Source organism: Pelobates fuscus, chromosome 3 (genome assembly GCF_036172605.1).
Source record: "Pelobates fuscus isolate aPelFus1 chromosome 3, aPelFus1.pri, whole genome shotgun sequence".
NCBI lineage: Eukaryota > Metazoa > Chordata > Amphibia > Anura > Pelobatidae > Pelobates > Pelobates fuscus.
In genome coordinates, this window is record NC_086319.1 from 57,867,263 (window position 1) to 57,891,305 (window position 24,043).

Below are 24,043 nucleotides of genomic sequence, written 5' to 3' on the forward strand. Positions count from 1 at the left end.
TAGTTTGATCTCTCTACCAAAGACATCTTTCAGTAACCCCGCTATTTGTTTCCAGAATTGCTGAACTGTCGGGCATTCCCACCACATATGTATATAACTTCCCTTATGGCCGCAACCTCTCCAGCATAAGTCCGTGGACATTTTATGCATTCTGCAGAGTTTGACTGGGGTGGTGTACCACCTGAACATGGTCTTATAAGCTTGTTCCTGCATGGAGACACATATAGACGAGGTCGCAGCGGCTTCCCAGATGTCTTGCCAGTCTACTCCCTCAAGTTCCTCTCCTAGGTCAGCTTCCCATTGGGAAGTATAGGTGAGTGCCCCCCACTCCAAGGTGGACGTACTAAGGTGTGCGTACATGGTAGCGATAAGGCCTTTCGGGAACTGCTCCCGAAGGCACATGTTTTCGAAGAACGTGGGTTTTGTCAACGCAGCGGTCCGAACTGCCGGTGTCTGGGCATAATCTCGGAGTTGTAGGTACCTGAAGAAGTCAGACGGGCGCAATGTGGCCCTAGCCTTCAGTTCCTCAAATTGAAGAATCGAACCGTCTTCGTACAAATGACAAAGACGTTGAATTCCAGCGTTCTCTATACCCCTGAAATCTCTGGCTTCCAATCCCGGGCTAAAGGCTGTATTCCTTAGATATGGGGCCAATGGAGAGGGTTGGGTGGTTAAACCGTACTTAAGTGACGCGGCATCCCAGAGTTTCATAGAGTTCGCTATGGCTGGGCACTTAACGTGCGGGAGCGGTCTGTTAGCTTTAGGAACCCACATGAAGAATTGGGGGATATCAGGCCCCATGAGGGAAGACTCCAAATCCACCCACCTCCTCTCATCCAGGGGAGAGTGCCACAGCGCTATTTGCGTGAGCTGGGCTGCCAAGTAATAAAAGTACAAATTCGGTAAGCCCAGACCACCTTTTGATTTTGCTCTGTACAGGATATTTCGAGATATCCTATGTTTCTTGTTTTGCCAAATAAACTTCCCTATGGCCTGCTGGAGCGCACCCAAGTCAGATTTAGTCAGCCTGACCGGCAGAGCCTGAAACAGAAATAGGATCCGAGGGAGCACGTTCATTTTCACCGTGTGGATCCTGCCGATCCACGAGATTGGTTTATCTTGCCATCTCTCCATATCCGTAATCAAAGTGCGGATCAGGGGTACATAATTTTGTTGGTGAAGGTGGTTTGGGCATGCTGTCAGCCGGGCCCCTAGGTATTTGATATAGTCTCTGGCCACATGAATCTTATAGGTTTCCCTTATGTGGGCTATGTCCGAGTCTATCATATTGAGAGGGAGTGCGCTCGATTTGGAGAGGTTAACCTTATAACCGGCCAGCCCGCTATAGGAGTCTAATATGGTCATCAATGCTTCCATCGATGCCCCTGGGTCTGTTAGGGTCAGCAAAACGTCGTCGGCGAAGCCGGAGACTACATATCGCTGAGCTCCGATTTGGATTCCCCGAACTTCTTGCGTATCCCGTACTTTTTGCAATAGGGGCTCCAATGATAGAGCGAACAACAGAGGGGATAATGGGCATCCCTGCCTCGTTCCGTTGCCCAAACTAAAGGGTGTTATTTTTGATCCCGCTATCCGGACCCGTGCCTGTACATCGGTGTACATTGCTCTAATTGCGGACAGAAAAGTATCCGGGAGGCCAAAATGTCGGAGGACCTCGAACAGATAGGGCCATTTGACTCTGTCAAAGGCCTTTTCTGCGTCCAATGATAAGAGTAGCGTCGGGATCCCCCTATCTATCTGTCTCCATATGAGATCTATATTACGTCTAGTATTTTCGAACAACTGTCTACCAGGAATAAATCCCACCTGATCAGGATGGATCAAACGCGTGAGGAAAGGGTTCAATCGGGTAGCCAGAATCTTTGCCAGCAATTTGGAGTCGTGGTTAATTAACGAGATTTTGTAGTAACTGCCCTCAAAGCCATCCGGGCCCGGTGCTTTGTTACCTTTCAACGAGGTGATTGCAGCGTCAATCTCCTCAGCCGTGATTCGTGCTCCTAGAGCAGCGGAATCCCCCCCTCTCAATCGCGGCAGAGTCAGATGAGAGAGAAAATTTCTAGTATCCTCAGTTTCGCGTTGACGGGTCTCGTCATCGCATTTCGAGTGGTTGTATAAGTTGGAAAAGTAGTCCGTGAATACCCTAGCTACGTCGGTGGGATCTGTGCAGTTCCTACCAGCACTATCTTTAATCCTTGTTATATGCGAGTGGCCTTGCCTCGGGCGGAGAGTTCGAGCTAACAGTGTATCCATTTTATTGGATTTTTCATAATAGGTCCTTTTAGACCATGTTATAGCTCTAGCCGTGTCATCGAGGAGCGCCTCGCGAACCGACGCCCGCAGATCCCGGACGCCCGCTAATGTTGCGGGCGTCGAGGCAGCTTTATGTTTTTCCTCTGCTTTTCCCAATGCTGTTAGAAGAGATAACAACAATTGCGATTTGCGTTTCTTCTTCAACGAGGCTTCGCGTATCAAGATACCTCGAATAACCGCTTTATGGGCTGCCCATACCGTGGCCGGGCGGAGATCCGACTCCGTTTCCCTAGCAAAATAATCAGTCATTTCCCTCCTGACCACGTCCACCACTGTCGGATCTTGTAACAAAGAAGTATTTAACTTCCAGGTCCATGGGGATGCCACGCATAAATTATCCAAGGTCAGCGTGACCTCGGCATGATCGGACCAGGTGATAGAGCCTACCGTTGTATCCGTTACCTTTGAAGCTGAGTGAGAGTTTACTAGGAACATATCGATTCTGGAGTAGGTATCATGGGGTGCTGAATAGAAGGTGTAGTCGCGTTCAGCTGGATGGTGCGCCCTCCAGATGTCCAAGAGGCCCGTTCGGAGGATGAAGGATCGGAGAATTTTATCTTGTCCCCCTCTCCCATGTGACCGCGGGAGGTCGCCGCCCCGGCTCCGGTCAACGGCCGGACACGGAGCGGCATTGAGATCGCCTCCCACAACCACCATACCGTGCGGTAAATCACGTACCATCTGGGTCATTGTATCCCAGAATTCAGTAGAGGGGTCGTTGGGGGCGTAGATATTTAGAAAGTGAATCGCATGGGAGTATAAGGTCCCTGACACTAGAATAAAGCGGCCCGCTGGGTCTGCCACCGTTTTCCCCATTTTAAAGGGGCATCTACGGTGTATAAGCACCGCTACCCCATTTCGTTTGTTCAAAGCCCTCGCTTCATGTACGGTGCTAAATACGTGATCCTTTAGAGCGAATCTTGCCGGTGTTGGTATATGTGTCTCCTGCAGGAACGCAATGTCAGGGTTCAAACGTTTGAGATCTCTGAACAGAAGGCGTCGCTTGCTCGGAGCGTTGAGGCCTTTGACATTTAAAGATAGTAATTTTAACGGCATCCTAACAGGTAAATGCCCACGCTCATTCTATGCACCAGGCCCACCCGGGGCCGACATGTACGTTGCAATGAGATGATTAAATGTATAGAGTAGTGGCCCGGTCCCCGCCCACTATAGCCGTATAGTGTGTAGCATCTATGGGTACCCACGTTCCCTTTCAGAGGACTTGGGAAAAAGAATGAGGGGAAGGGAGGAGGGGGGAGGGGAGAGTACAGGAACAGAGAAGGAGAAAAATAGTGAAAGGAAGAACAACTGTGAAAACTTTCGCCTGGGCTTACCTATAGCCAGGGTAACATGGGGTATATGTTGAGGCGACCCCAGAGCATAGAGCATGCCCCAGAGTAGCCCAAACATAGACCAACTGCAATAAGCACCCTAAGGTGCCCGATTAGACCATTATGAGGACAAACATATATCCAAACTATTGAAGCGAGCACTCGGGGGGGGAGGGATTGGCAGGGAGAGTGAATATTTCCATGAGGCAGGTCCCTCCCTCCAGAAAACGGGAGCCGAAGTCTGGGAACCCCAGGGGGCGGGAACGGTCTGCAGACTCCCTATACCCTTATAGCATAGGACTTATTTGGAGGGGCTCTGGGGTGACCAAAAACAGTAGAACAGTGGGGACTGTATAAATCAGAGTGTATACGGGCCTGGTTGATTTCTCCGTGCCCGCGAGAAGATACTGGCTTTGATTACATTATATCCTATTAGACTCACAGGCATATCGTCAGTGTATCGGATGGAGAAGGATCGAGGCAAAGGCCTCACCCGCTCCACCAACCCAGCTGAGGGGAGATAAGAGGAGAGAAAAAAAAAATAAAAGTAAAAATGTCACATGACAAAATATAGTTCGCATAAATCCCACATATCACATCTACTGTATCCCACTCCGGTTAGGCCCTACCAGAGCAATAATATGGCCGAAGCTTTATACCCCCCGCCCTTAATGCTATCATTCCCAGGTATGCTTTTCGTTACGGTGGGGAAAGTTAAACATATCATAAGGTAAGGTACAATAAAGGCCCCAAGCAAGTTACCAGGAACGCCGCCCGCCGCCCGCCACATGAGAAATAAACACATTGTCACAAAAAGAAAAAATAACGGGTACCGGATCACGGCCTTAAGTCTTGTTGAGTCCGTAAGGGGGAGAACAACGGGTCTCCCCGGCCCCTGGGATTCATGTGTGCAAGCCCAGGATGTGAGAGGGACCGGGGCGAGGACAAAGTTAGAGGGAGGGAGAGAACAGGGCAAAAAATGCTCAACCCTAACCCACCCCAGAAAGAAAAACCCACCCGCGGATGGGAGTGGGGCCGACCCGTGAGAGCCCTTACCCTAGGATTCTAAATCCCGGGCCGAAAAACTGAAGGAGGGGAACCGATGCCACCCTCCCAAACAACAGTGACCCTCCCGGATGATCTCACCGTTTGGATCCCCAGACTTCGGACCTCATACCGCCAGTGGAGAGCCGACCTCACTCGCCCGCCGATAACCACTCGCGTGGGAGAGCTGCCAGGACCTCCGTCGACGCCATCGGAACCGCAAAGCCGACAGGAACTTGGATCCCTAAGGCAACCAGAAAAGCAGCCGGGTCGCCTTCAGGGGTGAGAGCTTTGGTACGGCCGTCTTTGAATGCAAGTAGACGGAAGGGGTGTCCCCAGGCGTACCGAATGGAGTGCTTCTGTAGGAGTTCAGTTAGCGGGCGCCATTCCCGTCGACGCAGCAGAGTTAAGGGGGTAAGATCCTGATATAGGGCTATTTCCACCCCATCGTGTGTGATCGAGCGATCCCTACCGCACCTCATCACCGCCTCTTTAGTTTGGAACGAGAGGAATTTAACAATGACATCCCGAGGCCGTCGGTCATCAGCCCTCTTAGCCCGGAGGGCTCTGTGTGCCCGTTCAATGTGCCACAGGTGATCCGGTATGTTGGGGAGAAGCGGGCGGAAAATAGCCAAGACAGTTTCGGCGAGGGAACCTTCCCCTTCCCGCTCCGGTAGGCCGCGGAGGCGAACATTATTGCGTCGCGATCTATTTCCCAAGTCCTCAATAGCTGATGTGGCCGTGAGTAGTTGGGTAGTCAGACTGTTAATTCGTGCTGCCGCTGTGTTGTGGGCGACTACAGTGGTTTCCACCCGTTGCTCCAATGCCGCCGTCCGAACACCCAAGGCCTGGATCTCTGCCTTAACCTCGGCAGTGTTACGGGCCATCTCGGTTGCTAGGTAAGTTCGCACTTCAGCCAGTTTTGTGAGGATTTGGCTGGCATCAGTTTCTGCGCCCCCCATGGCCACGCTACTACCCGGGCTCGAAGGAGATCGAGGTGTACCTTGGCCTTCCCGTCCGCCATCTTGGGAGCTCAGACGCATGGCTCGAGAGGCTGCAAACATCTCAGAGACGGTAGTGGTCGATTCGGTCCCCTTTTTTGTCTGTTTCCTCAGAGCTTTTCTATCCATTTTGCTTCCCCCGCAGGAAAATATAATTTTTCTGTTTGTCAGTGCACTTGTAAGCCGTTGGCACCGTGGTTACAGCGGAGCTCTAGCCGAACACGTCCAGCTCGTCCGGCTGCAAACCACGCCCCCAAAATGCTAGTTTAGATTTAAGAGAGGAAGAAGGGTTGTTACTTACGTTTTTTCAGCATCAAGATTCACTCTGTGCTGCCGCCCGCTCTGCCTCCTATGACATCGTTCTACGGGCGTTGCTTCTTTGTCTACTCATCCATTCCAGTGCTTCTCTATGAGAAGCATTGGTGTTGAGAAAAGTATGTGCGGCAAGTGCCATGCTTGTCTAGTCGAATGCTTCTCATAGAGAAGCATTAAATCCAGTGCTTCCCTATGATTAGTATTTGAAGTTTTATGCCAAATGTCACATAACCGAGTGAAACTCAGTCATTGATGAAAAGCACCCTCTAAATGCTGACAGGAGGACGGCCACTAGAGGTGTGTAAAGCCCTTAAATCAAAACACTGCTGTATCTACTAAATAGCAGTGTTTTACATTGCAGGATTGAAATGACAGGAGCACTGCACACAAACCACTTCATTGAGAGGAAGTGGTCTGAGTGCGTTTAGTCACATTGTCTACAAAGAAACACTGCACCTTTGTAAAAGTAACCTGCTCTATTGCTTAAATCTTCCTCTGGTAACCTGAAGATATTAATCTAGCAGTACATAAAATGAAATTCTGAAAGATAAGTTTAAAACGTTTTGTTGGTTTATTAGGCTTGATCACTGATTTGGAGATTATCACTGATTTTAATTACTGACTTAAATCATTGGACTCACGATAACCAGGAATGAATGACTGACATTATTTTTCTTTTGTCTTTGCAGCATCACTGTAGACACTGTGGGAATATATTCTGTGCCGAATGTTCCGCAAAGAATGCCTTAACGCCTTCCTCCAAAAAGCCTGTCCGTGTGTGTAATACATGTTTTAATGACTTGCAAGGATAGGGATGGTTGTTTAGTTAGACTCTGCAAATTACATTTAGTATTTTTGGTAATGCACTTCGTAAAAAGCACTCAAAGTACTTATTCCTCTGGATGACGATTGTAAAATTCAACAATATAAAAAAAAAATATCTTTTGAAATGTTTTATTGATACAGATGTAAAAGTATTGTGTTTTTCATGAAATATGACCTTCATTCACTCTCTGCATCATGCTCTCTTCTTGGAAGATTACTCTTTGTTTTTAAGATTCAGTTTGTTTGGCTGCTTGTAAATATGAGCCTTACAGAAATGAAACTCAATGTGTTGTTTTTGTTTTTTTATACTTCAGTAAATCAGGAAACACTTCAGTATAAAAGCTTAGATATTTTTATTTCTTTATAGCAAGGCTGCAAAACAAGAGGCTTTAATTATTATTATTATTTTTTATACCTAAGTAAGCCAATAGCAACATAACCCAGGTGCCACCCAAAAATACAAACAATACAAAAATAATACAAAATGGTGATTCTAATTAAAAATATCCAGCGTGGTGTTGGCAGATCAGCATTTCTGTTCTTTACGGTAACCTTTTTCAAGATATTGAACTAGCCTTGTCACATTTACTACAGTATTTCCCTCAGTATCAATGGTTAAATTATGGCTGCTTGCTTCCATCCATTTGTAACGGACCAATTGACTTTTTGAGCTCAGTGGTAAACCTTTGATGGGGAACTTTAACCTCTGGTGATCTTGAGTTAGAATCTGATTTCAATATGATACCTAAAACAGCTCATCCAAAAATTCCCATCTCCCTTGCTGTAAATGTGTACCCAGGGGTTAATGTTCCCAATAATCTTTAGCTCCATCTTATTTTTTATTTAGAATTTTTACGTGTGTTTATGTGTATATATATATATATATATATATATATATATATATATATATATATATATATATATATACAATGTTTTTTTCCAGTATGAAATAATTCAAAATTAGATCATTTTTAATTACAAGAGCTTCTAGGCAAATTTGATGTCACCATAAATCCACGCCCCCTGTCTTTCCAGTAAATATGACTCGCCGGGCAGGTATTTTTAATGTGACTGTAAAGTACATCTGATGTTTCTAATGATTTAGGAGTCTTCACTATTAATTATATTTCCTGTTGTTTCGTTTTCTCACTTTATATTATTAGTTTTTGCCACCAAGTTGCCTTGGGGGATTATAACTAAACAGTGACTTGTGTTGACAACCAAACTTGCAAATATTGGCAAAACTAGCACATTTATGAGTTAGGATCTTTTTTTTTGCCTAAATTTTGCTAGTTTATTTTTCCCTTCAGCTTTCCACTGATCATTGTTTAGCGATTAAACTCCCTTTATTCTGAAGTTATGTTACCACATCACGTGAGGACCTTATTGCACATCACAGATTTGAAAGTAAGATTTGGCTTTCTAGATCTGCTGGTGTATCTTCTGTTTACGTAAAGGATCCCCAAATCACTGTCTGTGAGTGAGAAAAAAAATGTTGGTTGAGAATCTTAAAAGAAATTTGATATTTTAGAGCAAATATGACACTTTTCGGCTTGAAGTATTATTACAATGCCATGCTTACAATATTTATAATATTGTATAATGCTTAAAGGATTATTGTCATCACATTTGCAATTCTCTCTCTCTCTTTTTTGAAGTTTATTACTTTTAATGAAACCTTATTAGTGAAAATTAAGCTGTCCTTTAATTTGCATATTTACCCATTCTATATTGTATAATCTGTTACAAATGTTACATTTGTAGCCTTGTTTTATGCAAATTTACCAAGTGTTTATTTGCAGCTATAAAAGAGCCTGTACATTGATTGTACATTGTGAGCAACAAATACATCAAACTCCTTACTTTGTAGAAAAATACTCGATCTTCTTGTTTTTGGCACAGTAACATATTTTGGCCTGCACTTAAAGAAACACTCCAAGTACCATAACCACTACAATGCTATCAATTTGACTTCATACCTGGTTTCCGCCTCCACTAATAATGTCAGATAAATGTTAGTTCCTAAGCAGGAACTTCCTTAAACTCTCTTGAGCTGAGCCCCACATTGCAGGGCTTAGTTGATTGGCTGAGAGGTATCGGCTGATGCTATCAGTCCATAAACTAAGTACTACAGGACTTTACTCAGAAGAACTGATGAAAGTTCCTGCGTAGAAATTCCAGCTTTCTTCCATTAGTAATGGAGGCAAGGTGTGGCATATGGTTGACCCTAGGAAAGAACGCAAACCAATGGTGGTTGGGCTAGTGCACTACTGGCACTATAACCACTGCATCAAACTGTATGGGTTATAGTTCTTGTGAGTGTCCCAGCGTAATGAATGATAAACTAAACACCTTGCACTTAGCATGTGTAGGTGCTTGGAGTGCCCCTTAACTTCAGATAAATCTAAATGAGTGTCAGAATATGAAGACTGTGTGCCATCACATCCATCATAGATCTCTCCGGCCCTTATACTAGCTCTCAAACTCTAAGAACAGTGGAGCAGGGTGTGTTAATGATTGTTTAAGAAATACTCCAAGCACTATAACTGACCATAGCCCCTATATTTTTGGGGGAAATGGGGGGGGGGGGGGGGAGAAATCATCTCTCCCCTTCAGGTGGCGATGCCATTGTGGGGTAGGTTGCAATTATTTTTTTAATTAATAGAAAATGTTCTTAGACTTAATTGGCTTGTTTGTGACTATTTGCTCTTTTACCTGGGTTCCAGATCAGTGCTGTGAGTCCTTCCTTCCTCTATTGAGGCATGTCCAGCTTCTTCTGCAAAAGCAGCATGTTTAAGCCAACTCCATTATTTGAAAGAGGGCATCAGCTGACCTATCTCAGCCAATGAATGGCACCATAACCACTTGAAATAATTGAAGTGGTCATGGTACTTGGAGTAACCCTTTAAATATACTAGTTATTTAAAATAGGCTAATGAAAAACTGTACAGTTTGTACATGAACTTCATAAATTAACTATCTCCTCAACTACAAGAGTACTGTGTAGAGTTGCTAAATAAGCAGGGCATTCTGTGTTGGCCTGGCATATGATCTTTAGGAAACTGGTATAATTCTAAACTTTGTGGCTGGGTCACAATATTACTACAAATCCCAAGCAATGCTAAGGCATATGTTTAAAGAAATACTCCAGCATTATAAATGTACTTGTAACGCCAGGGTGTTGTTGAGTTTATTCAGCCCCCCTCCCACACCCCTTTACTTTGAAAATAAATTAAACCGTTTTTAATCCAGTGGCAAGAACATCCCTTCCTGCAACTCCACTCCATCCCCAGGCAATAATTCGTACTTTACAGAGAAGCAATGCAAGAGGCATGAGCAGTAATCGCTGCTCTGTGCCATCAATACTTCTGAGATTCTTTCTATTTAGGCTGTCCTGTGGCATTTTGCCAGTTATCGTAGCAATTTCTTTTGTCCCCTTACCATCTGTAATTTTTTTAATATTTGTGAAAGATTCATGCTGACTGAAATTCCAACGTAATCCAAAGATACCATAAGAGAAGTAGAGACTACTTTGTCTTATGGTGAACCCCAAGGTTCACCATTAACTTTTGTTCAATCCCAGCAGTCGCAAAAGGGACTGCCTTGCAGGATTCTACATAGACCTCTGTGTTGTACTCTTTCTTATAAGCTAAAGTATAGTACTGACTTGGCTTCTGGTAGATAATGCGCCAGGAGCTGAAGAGTGAGTCCCGGAAAAAGATGGTGAGGACTGTATAGGACAGTTTTAGGCAAGTACACCTACCTTCCATTGCACCCTAACTGGAGAAGTCACCTACGGGGTCTTTGCAAAAGATGCATAGACCTCCTAAAGTAACCGATCCACTTTAACTACAAATTCTGAACTGTGCGTGATGGTATTGTATATTAGAAGGAATTATCAAATAAATATTCAGCACAGATTGCATCAACATAGCGTGAGATACATATTATATGAAATTGCTGTCTGGATCATTGTGGATATGTGTGCTTAAAAACTGCACTTAAAAGGAAGAAAAGGATATCCAACAATTACTTTCTAAGTTGTAATTATTGTGATTAAGTAGAGATTATCAAATGACCGGCATTTTAAAAATACTGAGCCCTAGACGATAAACCTAACATATAATTAATTGTAAATCAACTGAAACATATAATAATTTGATCCTTCCAGGAAAACGATTACAAAACGTTCTTCGTGATACTATGGTATTGTGTCATCTGTAATATATATATTTTTTTTTTTTTTTAATGGATCTTAAGTTGCATTCAATCTTGTTTGCCAGAACTACAAATTAGGATACACTTTATTCTAACTTAAAATAGATTTCAGATTAATTTCTAGTCATTCTAAACCTCTCTCAATATGAATTGGTAGTAAATATTGTAGATTTACTTAATCTTTGTCACATATCTAGAGAATGGGAATACTTAATTTAAAGGCTAATATAACTAGTGTGATTTAAGAATATATCGTCTATTGTATGTTGTAGCTATTTATTTTAGATGCTCAATGTGGAGCGCTATCATTATGGAACCCGATAGTTTCTAAATGTTTCTCTTGTGCATCATCTGTCCAATTCTGGATAGGTAGGTTCTGAACACTCTGGTAGCTCAGCCCAGCGCTTGCAGTCTATTTTTGATGTCCAATTTTGGGTGGGATTGAAAGAATAATGTGAAAACCCCACATTATCTCTGCAGCAGCAGAGAGAATGGGTTGTGAATGCCATTAAAAAAAACTGTTCAATAAAAGCCACAGTCACTGCACCCAAATAATTCTTTAACCATAACCACTATAGTTAGTTTGAGTGGTCAAATTGCTGGAGTGTCTCTTCCAGGGGTATGTTTGCACCTCACCAAAAGACAGAAATCTCTTGGCGAGGTGAAAGAAATCATTAAAAATGCAAATTAAGGTTTCTTTTAAAAATCATTAAACATTTACAATGAACCATTAATCTTCTGCATTTAATTTGCAGGCAGCCATCATTGACTGTGTTCCCAGATTAGTTTTATAAAACGTAAAAGTAAAATTAGGAAACCTAAACTTTATAAAAGTTTATCTATAAAACAGAAGAGATCAGATTTGTGTTTTTTCCACTAGTAATGTTAAATACCTAGCATTCATCCATTAACCCCTTAAGGACCAAACTTCTGGAATAAAAGGGAATCATGACATGTCACACGTCGTGTGTCCTTAAGGGGTTAAATATCATTACATTTGAAATGGAGCACTAATTAATACCATAACCACAAACATGTATTCCTTACGCTATAATGGTCTCCTCTTTATTTTGATTCAGGGCCTACTAAATCTAAATTAACATTGAGGGGGAAAAGTGTTGCCTATTTTTTAGTACTGAGGTTGAGTCCCTGCAGCCACTTGACCCGTGTCACGTCAACGCTTCTTAATGTCTCATAGAGGAGCATTAGGGACAAAAAGCATGTGTGCCGCAACGGTGCTCTCCTTTTGAAGGTTAGCTGTGAGAACCAAGTGGACTCTGTTCTCACGGTGGAAGCGCCTCTAGTGGCTGACAGGTAGACAACAACTAAAGGCTTATTTGACCCGTCAATTTACTAAATGGCAGTGCTTTACATTGTAGGGTTAAAACTAAAGGACCACTGCACCCACACCACTTCATTGAGATGGATGCCTCTACTGGTCCTTTACACTTAGTGCAGCTGAGTGCCCCTTTCCGCATGCACTTAATGTCATAGATAATCAGATCTGATTGAGCTCACATGTAATAGGTTCATATAAGTATACACACATTTCTCATGATCCGTCTATGTTTGGCTCTGGAATATAGCAAGCAAAAATGATTCTCACCACAACGCATCATCATCTACCTCACAGTGTGCGCAGTTAGCTGGTTACAGAATTGTTCTATGATAACAATTTGAGAACTCTAAAGGCTGCCAAATGTATAAACTACACAAAAATGTTAGAAAGTAAGATACTTTTTTTGAGCCAGTTTTGCGATAGTTATTTGAACTGTCTGCATGACCTATTCTGGAAATGTTCTGTGTGGTTTATCATTGTAGTGTTTAAAATGTATTCGGAAAAGATTAATGTAATAATTGAATTTTGGCGATACAGTAGTAGTTGTGAGGCTAATAGATAATTTAGTTGCACTTGTTTGTTTAATGCTTTTTTTTACGTACTGACCAGTGACTTGCAGACAATGCGTTTTACTTGCGATGTTCTGAAGGCATTTCAACAAATTGCTCTGTAACGGGCATTTTGTATTAGTGGGATTTCTTTGTGCCATGTGAATGTATTGACTGTGTCAAGATGATTTATTTTTCTTTTTATTACCCGTAGTCCTTTTATTAAGATGTCTTATAAAGGTGATAATACATCTGTTCATATCAGTTGTTAACTTAAAGGGACACTCCACTACCCAAGTACAAAATAAATAAAAAATCACTGTTTAGTAGATAGAACACACAGTAAAACTTTCATGCATTTAATTATGCATTTTTTTTCCATTGGAATTATGTTTTAAAACAGCCTGTAGGTCTCTTGTCTGCAGCCTTTGCAAGCCCTCCCCTTCTAACTCCGCCCATTCTTTATGTGGCTGTTGTCTTTTTGAAAAGCCAGGGAGGTGTAACCAGTTAATTTATAAGTGTCCATTTGTATTGAAATATGCACTTTTTGTAAACCTGACACATTCTTCACACACAATGCATTTTAGCAAACTTAAGTGCTTTAGGGTTCTGGAGTTTCTCTTTAAGGAGCTCAAAGTGTTGCAATAAAATTACAAAAATTAAGATAACCGGCTTAAAGCTCTGGCAACACTGTATGTTTTGCTATTTAGTTTGATTTTTTCTAAACCCCAATTCCTTTCATATTTGTAGAGCTTAAAAATGAAAAATAGCCAGTTTTATGTTATCAATAAAAAAAAAAAATAGCAAGGATGCCAATGGCAGAAAATAGTTGATAGAGTGAAATATGACAATGTATATGTTACGTGATATATTGTATACAGTTTGGTCATTTACTTCCTATGTGAGATCCTAAAGGCAATCTTTCATGAAAAATTGGCTTTGTTCACTTAAATGTGTGTGCCAAGTAGTTGAATGTGTCAGGTCTATTTTTAAATGTGTCTGGAATGTAGAGGTCTAGTGACTGTATAAGAGTGAGCCCTGGGCCAAGTGAATCACTCATAGGTTTGAATGTATGTCTTGTTTTTTCTTCTGCGGGCTCCTGAATTATAGAAACTGTAATGTGATCTTCAAGCTCAATTTTTATTAAGATATTTTGAGGACGTTCAAGTGTGTGTGTAAATATAAGGAATATGCCTGTTACCTTAAGATGTAACAGGTGAATTGTAGAACTTTTTTTATACATAATTCAACTGCTCTCAGTATGCAATTTTATTTTGTACTAAGACATTGTATTAAGAGACCTTGGTTATTATTCAAGCATTTCCAATGTTACAAGGACTTTTTAAGGAATGCTGGCCAGAGACCCATTCCAAACTCCACCAAATGGTAGACTAATGTCTAAAAAGATGCACCTTGAACCCCTCTATAAACTTACATATTTGGCACCATACAGTATCATGGTTAACTGTAAATACAACATATTTGCATTGGTCAATTTCTTTTTGTGGCAACTTTTTTGAATGGTATTTCCATTTCACTTCCATGCTTTCCTTGTTAATGAATAAATATTAACATACTTATGTCTGAAATTATAAATTAGGAAACAATGTTACCCATTTGATATTCATTTCTATTTGTACGTAATCAAAAAAGAAAAATGCTCAATATGTTGGCTGAGATTTAAATTCCAAACAAAAAAAAAAAGAAAAACTCGGATGGTTATAGAAATGGCTTTTATTTACCCTGGTATTGCTGCTCAGCTGGACATGAAGTTGACGTACCTGTTAGAAGTCATCATAGGATTCGTTTACTAAAGAATGATTTGCGGAGAGGGATTTGGTTGGTTCAAGTGTTTCTACAAAAGCTTTAAACTAGTTGAGTTAAGGGTTGCCAACTCACCATAACAATTCTTCCATTTTAGTATATACAATAAAGAAAATCAACTGGGAGCTCTAAGGGGTGAATCAAGTCACAATAACTGGGTGAGACTGCAGATCTTCAGTAATTGGTGTCCTCCATTGGGAACACGGCACACTCTACAATATCCAAACAAAAATATGGTTGCACAATAGGTCACAACAAGAAGTCTAAGGATGATTTCTCCAACATAAAAATTGTTATTTCATCTTGCAGAAAGAAAAGATCAGGTTACAGCTACATCACTTGACACGACTCGTGTTGCTCTAAACACTTAACTCTAAGTGATATGATGCAGTTTACTATACAAATTGGAATGCATAAAGCGACGTGGCTGTAGCCTGATTTTGTCATTCTGCATGATAGAATAGCAACTTTTATATTGGAGCAATGATTCTTGGGTTTCCTGGTGTGACCGTGCATCCATTTTGTTTGCTTTTGATTACTATTTACCATTAAGTTTATCACAGTAATCCAGAGATATGTCAATAACAAGTCTCGGCATGTGCTGTAGAACAATGCCACAACAATGACATTTGGTATGTCTTGCAATATACGTCAGAAAGAAAGCAATTTGTAGGCACTAACTTACATTGTGTTTGCCATGTTGCCAAATACAAAATGGTGGTCTTTGAAGGGAAATAGGCAATAGATCATTCTGCTGCAACTCTGAGAAATTCATCAGGAATATCCAAGTTGTATTTGCCAGTGAGTAAACATTATTTGTCAAATACGCTTCTCTTGAACTGCTAAACAGTTGTACCATCAGTTAGTCACAATGTTGGTACTCACTTGGATAATGCCATTTTTCATTTTACAACTCTGCAATGGTTATTTCAAGCTTTGTTATAAGGTTCTTATGCACTTTGTGGAAATTATTTTTCTGCTGATCTTTTGCAATGCAATTTTTATTACACTACAACAATGATGGCTAAACTTTTGGCACAGGAACATTTGTGGTAAGTCTGGCCAAATGTTACGAGATATGCAGACCGAAACAGCTTCGGTGCCAATCGGTTACCCATTGCTGCACTACACTCTGTTAACTGGATCATACAAAGTATGCGTATATCGTTTTGCATGAGTATTTGACATTTCTTTTGTATGCCCTTCTTTCAATGTTGTGTTTACAACTTGTGATCATGTAGTGGTGCCTTACGTTGTGAGACGTAATTCCAGTATGCACTTACATTGGAAGTATATCCGCAGCTCGACATTGGTAATTAAGATCCAGCAGGGTTTGTAGTGGAGTGAGACAGAAGGGTGCTTGTTAAAATGTTACTTGTTTTATAATCTGTATAACAAAATGGTAAATAAAAAAATAGAACTTTCTAACTAAATCTGTCTTAAGTGTTTAAATATGCTTTGTAGTTGTATTGAGAACAGACTCACAATGCAAAACTCATGTTTTGTTTTTATGGGGGCATTCCAGATTGGAGTTGATACTTATTTTTTTTTATCACTCTGGAAGAACATACAAAAATAATTGCAAAGAACAAACATGTAGTTGTTTTGTGGGTATTGTGAGCTGCGATATTTGAGGACTCTAGACTTGGGGATATCACATAGGACTGGCTTGAACTCTTAACAGCACTGCACTGTATCTCTTTTTAGAATGAGACTGCAGACTTGTAGAATACTAATCTGAGACACGATCTTTCGGAGTCTCTTTCTAGCTTCCAATGACAGATGCATTCTTTTTCAAACTTTTATTGAAAACGATGTTAGAAACAAACCAAAATATTCATTAGTACTATGTTTTTAAACTAAAGTATGCTACTTCAAAAATATATTACAAATATTGTACATTGTTGGGCAATAGACTATACATTAAATTAAAGGAAGTTGTATTAGTGTTAACTGTTAGTGTTACATTTCCCCACTATATTTCAGCTGATTCAGATGGTTGACATAATAAAGACATCCTTTTTGTTTCATAGGCCTCTGTGTATGAAGAAATGGCAGCTTCTATTTGAGACATCCACATTTTCTGTAATCGAACAAATGCACCCATTAATAATGAGATTTGCCGCTTGGAACACATATATCACAATTAAAAATTAATCTGGAGTTATTTAACAAACAAGACATGACTGAGCATAGTCAAGGGAATAGCAATTTTAACGTCAAAAACAGACTAATTTAGAGAAATTTTCCAATTTAGTTATTCTGGCCTTAGATAAAACCTGTTTGTGCTGCCATTAATTTAAAGACTTGTTTCACTGTCCAGGGACTGACATTTGTGCAGCATTGCACTTTTTATTATTATTATTATTGCAATTTATATAGCGCCAACAGATTCCGTAGCGCTTTACAATATTATGAGAAGGGATTTAACTATAAATAGGACAATTACAAATAAACTTACAGGAACAATAGGTTGAAGAGGACCCTGCTCGATCGAGCTTACATTCTATAGGAGGTGGGTGTAAAACACATTAGGACAGGAATTTGCAATCAAATAAGGTGGACTGCCCTTTAGGAGAGGGCAAGAGACAGGTATGTGAGGTAAGGGTTAGTCTTAGATGCCATATGCTTTCCTAAAGAGATGGGTTTTAAGGCGCTTCTTAAAAGATGCAAGACTAGGGGAGAGTCTGATGGCGGTAGGCAGGCTATTCCATAGGAAGGGAGCCGCCCGCGAGAAGTCCTGCAAGCGCGAGTTGGCCGAACGAGTGCGGACAACGGACAGGAGGTGGTCACGGGCAGAGCGGAGAGACCGAGAAGGGACCTACCTATGGATCTGTGAGGAGATATAAGAGGGGCTAGAGTTGTTCAGTGCTTTATAGGTGTGAGTTAGTACCTTGAATTGACTCCTATAGCATACAGGAAGCCAATGTAAGGACTGGCAGAGGGGTGAGGTGTGAGAGAAACGACTAGAGAGGAAAATCAGTCTAGCAGCAGCGTTCATTACGGACTGTAGGGGTGCAGTACGGCTTTTGGGAAGACCAATCAGGAGAGGGTTACAGTAATCCATGCGGGAAATTACCAGAGCATGGACAAGCTCCTTGGTAGTATCTGGTGCAAGAAAGGGGCGGATGCGGGCTATGTTTTTAAGATGGAATCTACAGGATTTGGCAACATGCTGGATGTGAGGCTCAAAGGTGAGACCAGAGTCAAGTATGACGCCAAGACAGCGTGCAAAGATGGACTGATGTTGGTACCACAAACTTGAAGGGAGAGTGAAAGAGGAGGATCAGTATTAGGAGGAGGAAAGACAAGGAGCTCAGTTTTTGAGAGATTGAGTTTCAGAAAGCGGGAGGACATCCAGTCAGAGATGGAAGAAAGGCAAGCAGTGACACGTTGCAGGACGGCAGGGGAGAGGTCCGGGGAGGAGAGATATAGCTGGGTGTCATCAGCGTACAGGTGGTAGTGGAATCCAAAAGAGGTAATAAGTTTGCCAAGAGAGGCAGTATAAAGAGAAAATAGAAGGGGACCAAGGACGGAGCCTTGGGGGACTCCAAACGAGACAGGGCGAGGGGAGGAGGTATCATTAGAAAAGGAGACACTGAATGAGCGTTGGGAGATATAAGAGGAAAACCACGAGAGGACAGAGTCACAGAGACCAAGCAATTGAAGAGTTTTAAGAAGGAGAGCATGATCAACTGTGTCAAAGGCCGCTGAGAGGTCAAGAAGAATTAGTATGGAGTTGTGGCCTTTGGATTTAGCTGCGATTAGGTCGTTAGTGACTTTGATAAGGGCAGTCTCTGTAGAGTGGAGAGGGCGGAAGCCAGATTGAAGGGGGTCAAGGAGAGAGTTGGAATTGAGGAAATGAGACACACGGGTAAAGACAAGCCTTTCCAGAAGCTTTGAGGAAAAAGGGAGCAGGGATATGGGACGGTAGTTAGAGAGGGTGGATGAGTCGAGGGATGGTTTTTTTAGTATAGGTACTACAGTGGCATGTTTAAGGTCACTTTAATCCTGCTCCAGTATAGATACTAAAAACATCAAAGTAAGAGTTACCTTGTATATTGAAACATTTAAATGTATATCTGAGGTGTAGATGCCAGGGACGTATTAGCCGTGAGGCAAACAAGGCATTTGCCTTGGGTGGCATTTTCCAGGGGGCGGCAAAATAGGCCTCCCCCAAATGCCCAGGCAAATGTCTTGTTAGCCTAGCGGCTAACTAAGAATCCATGCGGGCGGCGCTGGCGAGGGAGCACTGATTAGTGAGCTCTCTGCTCGGCTCCCTCGCATGCCACAGAGTGATGGCGGGTGCCGGAATATGATGAACAGGAGGATCAGCGCTCCCTCGCCGCCTGCAGTCACTGCCCGCCCAGCAGCCCCACTGGACCCCAGGGAAACGAGAATCCACACCAGCAGTCCCACAGGTAAGGAGGCTGGGGGGATTGAATTTAAAAAAAAAAAAATGTGAGTGTGTGTGTCAGTGAGTGAGTGTGTATGTGTCAATTTGTGTGTGTCTGTTAGTAAATGTGTGTGTATTTTGAGGGGGAGGAGGGGACGGGCGCCTGAGTTTTGCCTAGGGCAGCACAAAACCAGGATACACCACTGGTAGATGCGTTTAAAAAGGAACTCTCATGTTTTTGACTGCCTATTCCTCGTCTTTCATCCCATTATATGCTATTAAATGGTTTATTGGGAAGAGAACTGCAGTAGGGTTAAGTATGAAAAAAACAGAATCTGAGAACGGACAAAAGCTTAGAGAAACTCAATAGCTTGCCCTTCAGTAAATCCTCACTCAGGTCTCAAAATAGTTTTTACTTGTGCCATTAGAGAGTGAACCAGTGCCAAGGCATATCTGACTATTCCACCCCCATGAAGGCAGTCTAGAACCAAAATGCCTCTGCCTGACAGATACAGCAACCCAATAGAATCGTTTCGTCCGTCTTTGGTCCTCGTCAGCGGGGTGTAGCTGATACCCGTCTAGACACAGTTAACATCTGGATTATCCTTTTAACTTGGGTAGAGCCTAGGTAATGCATTACAGCAAAGTTGTCATATTCTCTGCTTAAGAATAATAAAAAAAATCTGGGATGCAGTTCTGGGTGCTTCCAATGTAGTACACCTAAAATGCTCATGATATCCATCTGCACCCATGCATCGCATCATCATCTATACCATATGTGTGCCTGTGTCCTCAGTGTCCCCTGCGTAGAGCATTATGGGGGCCATCATATCCAGGGCTAATACCTCACAGCTCAGCATGGGCAAAAAGTGTAACAGGTTTATTAAATAGCCGTCTTTCTGTAGAACATGATCAGGAGTGGAAACACAAACCTTAGCGGATTCGGTTGGAGCTTGTAAAATGAAGGCAGCGATGCACTGCTGGTATCGGTTCTCATGCTGAATCAGGAAGGCATTTCTCATGCCATAAACTATTACCAAACAAAAGAAAGGGATTTAATCCATAGTGTTATCACATTCTGAACACATATTTGGTATATATATATATATATATATATATACATATACACACACACACCACCCCCACCCCCACCCCCCCGTTCAGTGTGAAAGTAGCTGTATCCTCTAAACCGTTTTCCTTACCTATACTGGTATGTATGTATATGTTATATAATTCTTTACCTGCCTACATTTGTGGATTTCCTGCCTTTAAGATGCTGTGTAATATCAAGACAGAGGTTCACCCAGTGTGCATAGATATCGGGTGCTATGACTCCAGTACCCCTGATAGCTTCGCTCCGAACCAGAAGGGGGTGTTCTGATAAGTTCTAGTCGACTTACTAATAACCGCGGATGCAAATAAAATGCAATTTAGAACTAGAACAATGTATCTTATTTGTACAGACTGATTTATAAACACCTTTATTATAGTTTAAACACACAGTACTGTAAGTATTATTAATGTGAAGCTCTGCTATAAATTAAGACGCACCCAGAATACTGAGCTCCTACAAAAGACGGACAGCAGAATCGGGGCATAAAAAAAGACTGTGAAACCTAAATAGGGACACTTGGTTAGTATGTGATAGCAACAGTGCACTGTGGGAACATAACTAGTCAATTACCCCTAACCATAACCCAGCTTAGTAATTATAAACCGGTTTAATTATAATGATGATAATGGTGTTCCTGTATTGCCATGCTGTCCCATTCATATCTCACCATCTCATCTTTTATGTTGTATATATAAAAGAGCTAAAAAACGGGGCGCAAGAGAATACTGAGAACAGGCAGCAGCTGAAATAGCCTGCCCTTCAGAGAGATATAAGCCTTGCCTCACTGATGATGCCTAACAAGGCTGAAACGATCGGCTGGGGTTGCCGTATCTCTCGTGCAGAGGGAACTTGCTGGCATTTCGGATCTGGACTGCCCGTAGGGGTGGGACCAGTCGGATTTGCTTCAGAGATGTTCCCTCTGTAATGGCACAAGATGAGCTAAAACCAGCTTGAGATCTGAGTGGGGACCCACCGAAGGGCAGGCTATTTCAGCTGCTGCCCGTTCTCAGTATACTCTTGCAACCTGTTTTTTGCTTTTTATATATAGAAGGCAGACTTTAGGTTTGTTGTTTTCAGTTATTTGCTATCTTTAGCCTACTTTGTAAATAAGCAGCAAGTGTAATGCATATGTTCGTGCTTTCTAAAGCTTCTGTTACATAAACAGAGCCATCTTTGCTAATATTTAGCCGGAATCTAAGAACGTAGCACTCCTGGGTTAACACTCCTTATGGTGTAATCAAATAGTTTGGCTCACTCAGTGTTTGCTGAATCCATTATCTTTTGTCATACTAAGAGATATATATCTGGAGACTTAATTATAAGCCATAAAATGTAAATCAAGATGAAACAATTGACCGATCTGCTTTAATTACTTAGCTATCACTGCGCTAGAACCATTGGGTCACTATACCTGTGACGTGAAACTGATCAATACTTTTCAGGCTGAGTCTGTCAAGTGGGATTGGTTGATCGAGAACTTTGCAGTGTCCACCATCTTTTATCACCGACTGTAACTCGGGGTGTAAGGATGAGTACATTTCAAAATGGGTTGATTTCTGCAAACAAACCAAAGCATGGTCTATGTGAGTTTGTCTTAAATAAAAAAAAAATTAAAAAAAAAAAAAAGTAAAAAAAGTAAAACCACTTACTCTTTTATTTCTCTTGATTTTTGTTATTAGCAGAAAATCATCAAAAAGAAACATGTATACATCCACATTGCGTGTGCTTTCTGAAAAGCAAAAGACACAAACAAAATGAACATTAATCGATATTTTTAAATATTCTTTTTATTATAATGTTACTAAACAATGGTGGCATTAATATCTCGTCTCTCTCAATTAATCGCATCACTTACCGTGTTTATTATAAAAAGGGGAAACAAAAATACCACACTTCCAAAGATGGATTTCAGTTATTATTATCATTTGCGCTGGGTACTCTCCAAGATAGCTGCTATTATAGGGAGAAGGCCACCCACAAAACCAAAATATATGCCCATAGATGGCACATTCCTTGCCATTTCCAAATATAAAAAATCGCTAGCTAAGTACTTGCTCAGTGCTGCCAAATGCCTGACCCCTGTCCACTGGCAATCCTTGGAAATTTCCTACCCTCCTGTGGAGGATATTTAATCCATGTATGTTATGACTGAGTCTTTACATGGTTCAAAGGTAACATTACTTGTATCTGGTACTACAGTATGAGTTCACTGGCAAGCATAGGAGGTCTGGGGCCTGGAGAAACCTGCTCTACTCGTTTTGACTAACTGCATGTAGCTGTCTTAGCCACCTCTCCCAATTTAATTTCTTCCAGGCCAATTTTTTTTCATTTCTCTATTCTCTCTTTTTTTTAAAGGTATTTATCATTATATCACTTCTCATTTTCTACTTTTCTTCATTAAATATCTACCTTGGTATTACCAGGCCATTTGCTCGATCTAATGGATTCATCACAATTTTGTCATTGGAGGCTGGCCTGCAGACTGCTAAATGGTGAGTAAACTGTCTATCAGTGATGCTGGACCCAGAACCCACAAAGACCAGGAACCATAACCATTTCAATTCCGTGAAGTGGTTATGGTTATTGTGCCTACAGTGTCCCTTTAAACAAGGCTGCCTCCAAAGAGGGAGAGTAAAGCCATGCACAAAAAAAAAAAAAGTATTTATTCATAGATATGAAATACAAAATAATGAATGAATAGGCTATAACACATGTGACAAAAACCAAAAGCTTTGAGAAACTTAATAGCTTTTAACTAAACTCAAACTATTTTTAGATTTACTGAAAGAGTTTCTCTAAGCTTTTGTTCTCATATTCTCTGTTTTTATTGCAATGCAAGAACTTGGCTCTCCCCAAGTTAAAAGGATAATTTAGATCCAGAGGCATGATCAGCCTTAGAATGTGTATGTAAAGATGGGACACTGGAGCCAACGTATATTAATCAGGAACTGCTAAAATAACTAAACACCATGACCCATACATTGTTTATTCTACCTCGTAACTTAACTGAGGCTCCACATTTCACAGAACAGCAGAATAAGTCAAGAACAACCTACCAGTCAGAAGCAATCTTCCCTCATGGAGAAGGTGTCTGCTGGGATGGGACAACATCTTCTCTACGTTGGTTTCCTTGAAAACATGTTTGAAGCCCTGGAAGTTTGAAAAGTGTGGTTGCATTAATGTTTTAATATAATACGTAGAATGTACTGGAAATATTGCATATTAAGAGGCATGTACTGCAGTTATCGTCACATTATTGAATCTTTAAAAATTCCCACCATAATCAGAATTTTTCTTAAAATAATTTCTTAAAGTTGTGGAACCGCATCGTAAGATATGTCTCTTTACTTGTACTGTCATGGAACACAAATACTGAGAACGTGCTGTTTCAGTAGTATTATACGGTTTATTATATGGTTTTTAGATTGTGTCTGTGCATATTTCCCTGCATTTTAAATGGACAAAGAGGAACGCTTTCATTTTGCGGGGCTGTTTAAAAAAAAAAAAAAAAAATGCACTTGACTTACTAATAGCAATTTAAGCAACACCAATGCAATTTACAATAAGATCAAACTATCTAATTTACAAACACATAATTCCTGGAGATGGAGCTCCTAAAAGAGAGGGACATTGGCATCTAAATGAAGTACACAGGGATTTGGCCCCAAATCGGGACTGTTCCTCCTAAATAGAGACACTTGGGAAGTATATGTCATCTAGGGGCTTTTATACCATATAATGCATATATAGAAAAAAA

The 24,043-nt window shown here is 41.3% G+C and overlaps 2 protein-coding genes across 3 annotated transcripts in view; one reads left to right on the forward strand and one right to left on the reverse strand.

The window, feature by feature from the left end:
• Nucleotides 1–7,188, forward strand: part of EEA1 (early endosome antigen 1) — a 113,575-nt gene extending 106,387 nt beyond the window's left edge. Inside the window, exon 29 of the mRNA XM_063447099.1 lies at nt 6,712–7,188. Coding sequence (XP_063303169.1) covers nt 6,712–6,834 — 123 coding nt within the window. The 3' untranslated portion in view covers nt 6,835–7,188. The remainder of the gene's footprint in view (nt 1–6,711) is intronic.
• Nucleotides 7,189–16,563: 9,375 nt separating this feature from the next.
• Nucleotides 16,564–24,043, reverse strand: part of PLEKHG7 (pleckstrin homology and RhoGEF domain containing G7) — a 51,611-nt gene continuing 44,131 nt past the window's right edge. For both annotated transcript variants that reach the window (XM_063445157.1, XM_063445156.1), the window contains exons 13-17: nt 23,343–23,436; nt 21,936–22,015; nt 21,698–21,842; nt 20,105–20,202; nt 16,564–16,859 (exon numbers count right to left, since the gene is read on the reverse strand). In XM_063445157.1, the coding sequence (XP_063301227.1) occupies nt 16,752–16,859; nt 20,105–20,202; nt 21,698–21,842; nt 21,936–22,015; nt 23,343–23,436 (525 nt within the window). In that variant the 3' untranslated portion in view covers nt 16,564–16,751. The remainder of the gene's footprint in view (nt 16,860–20,104; nt 20,203–21,697; nt 21,843–21,935; nt 22,016–23,342; nt 23,437–24,043) is intronic.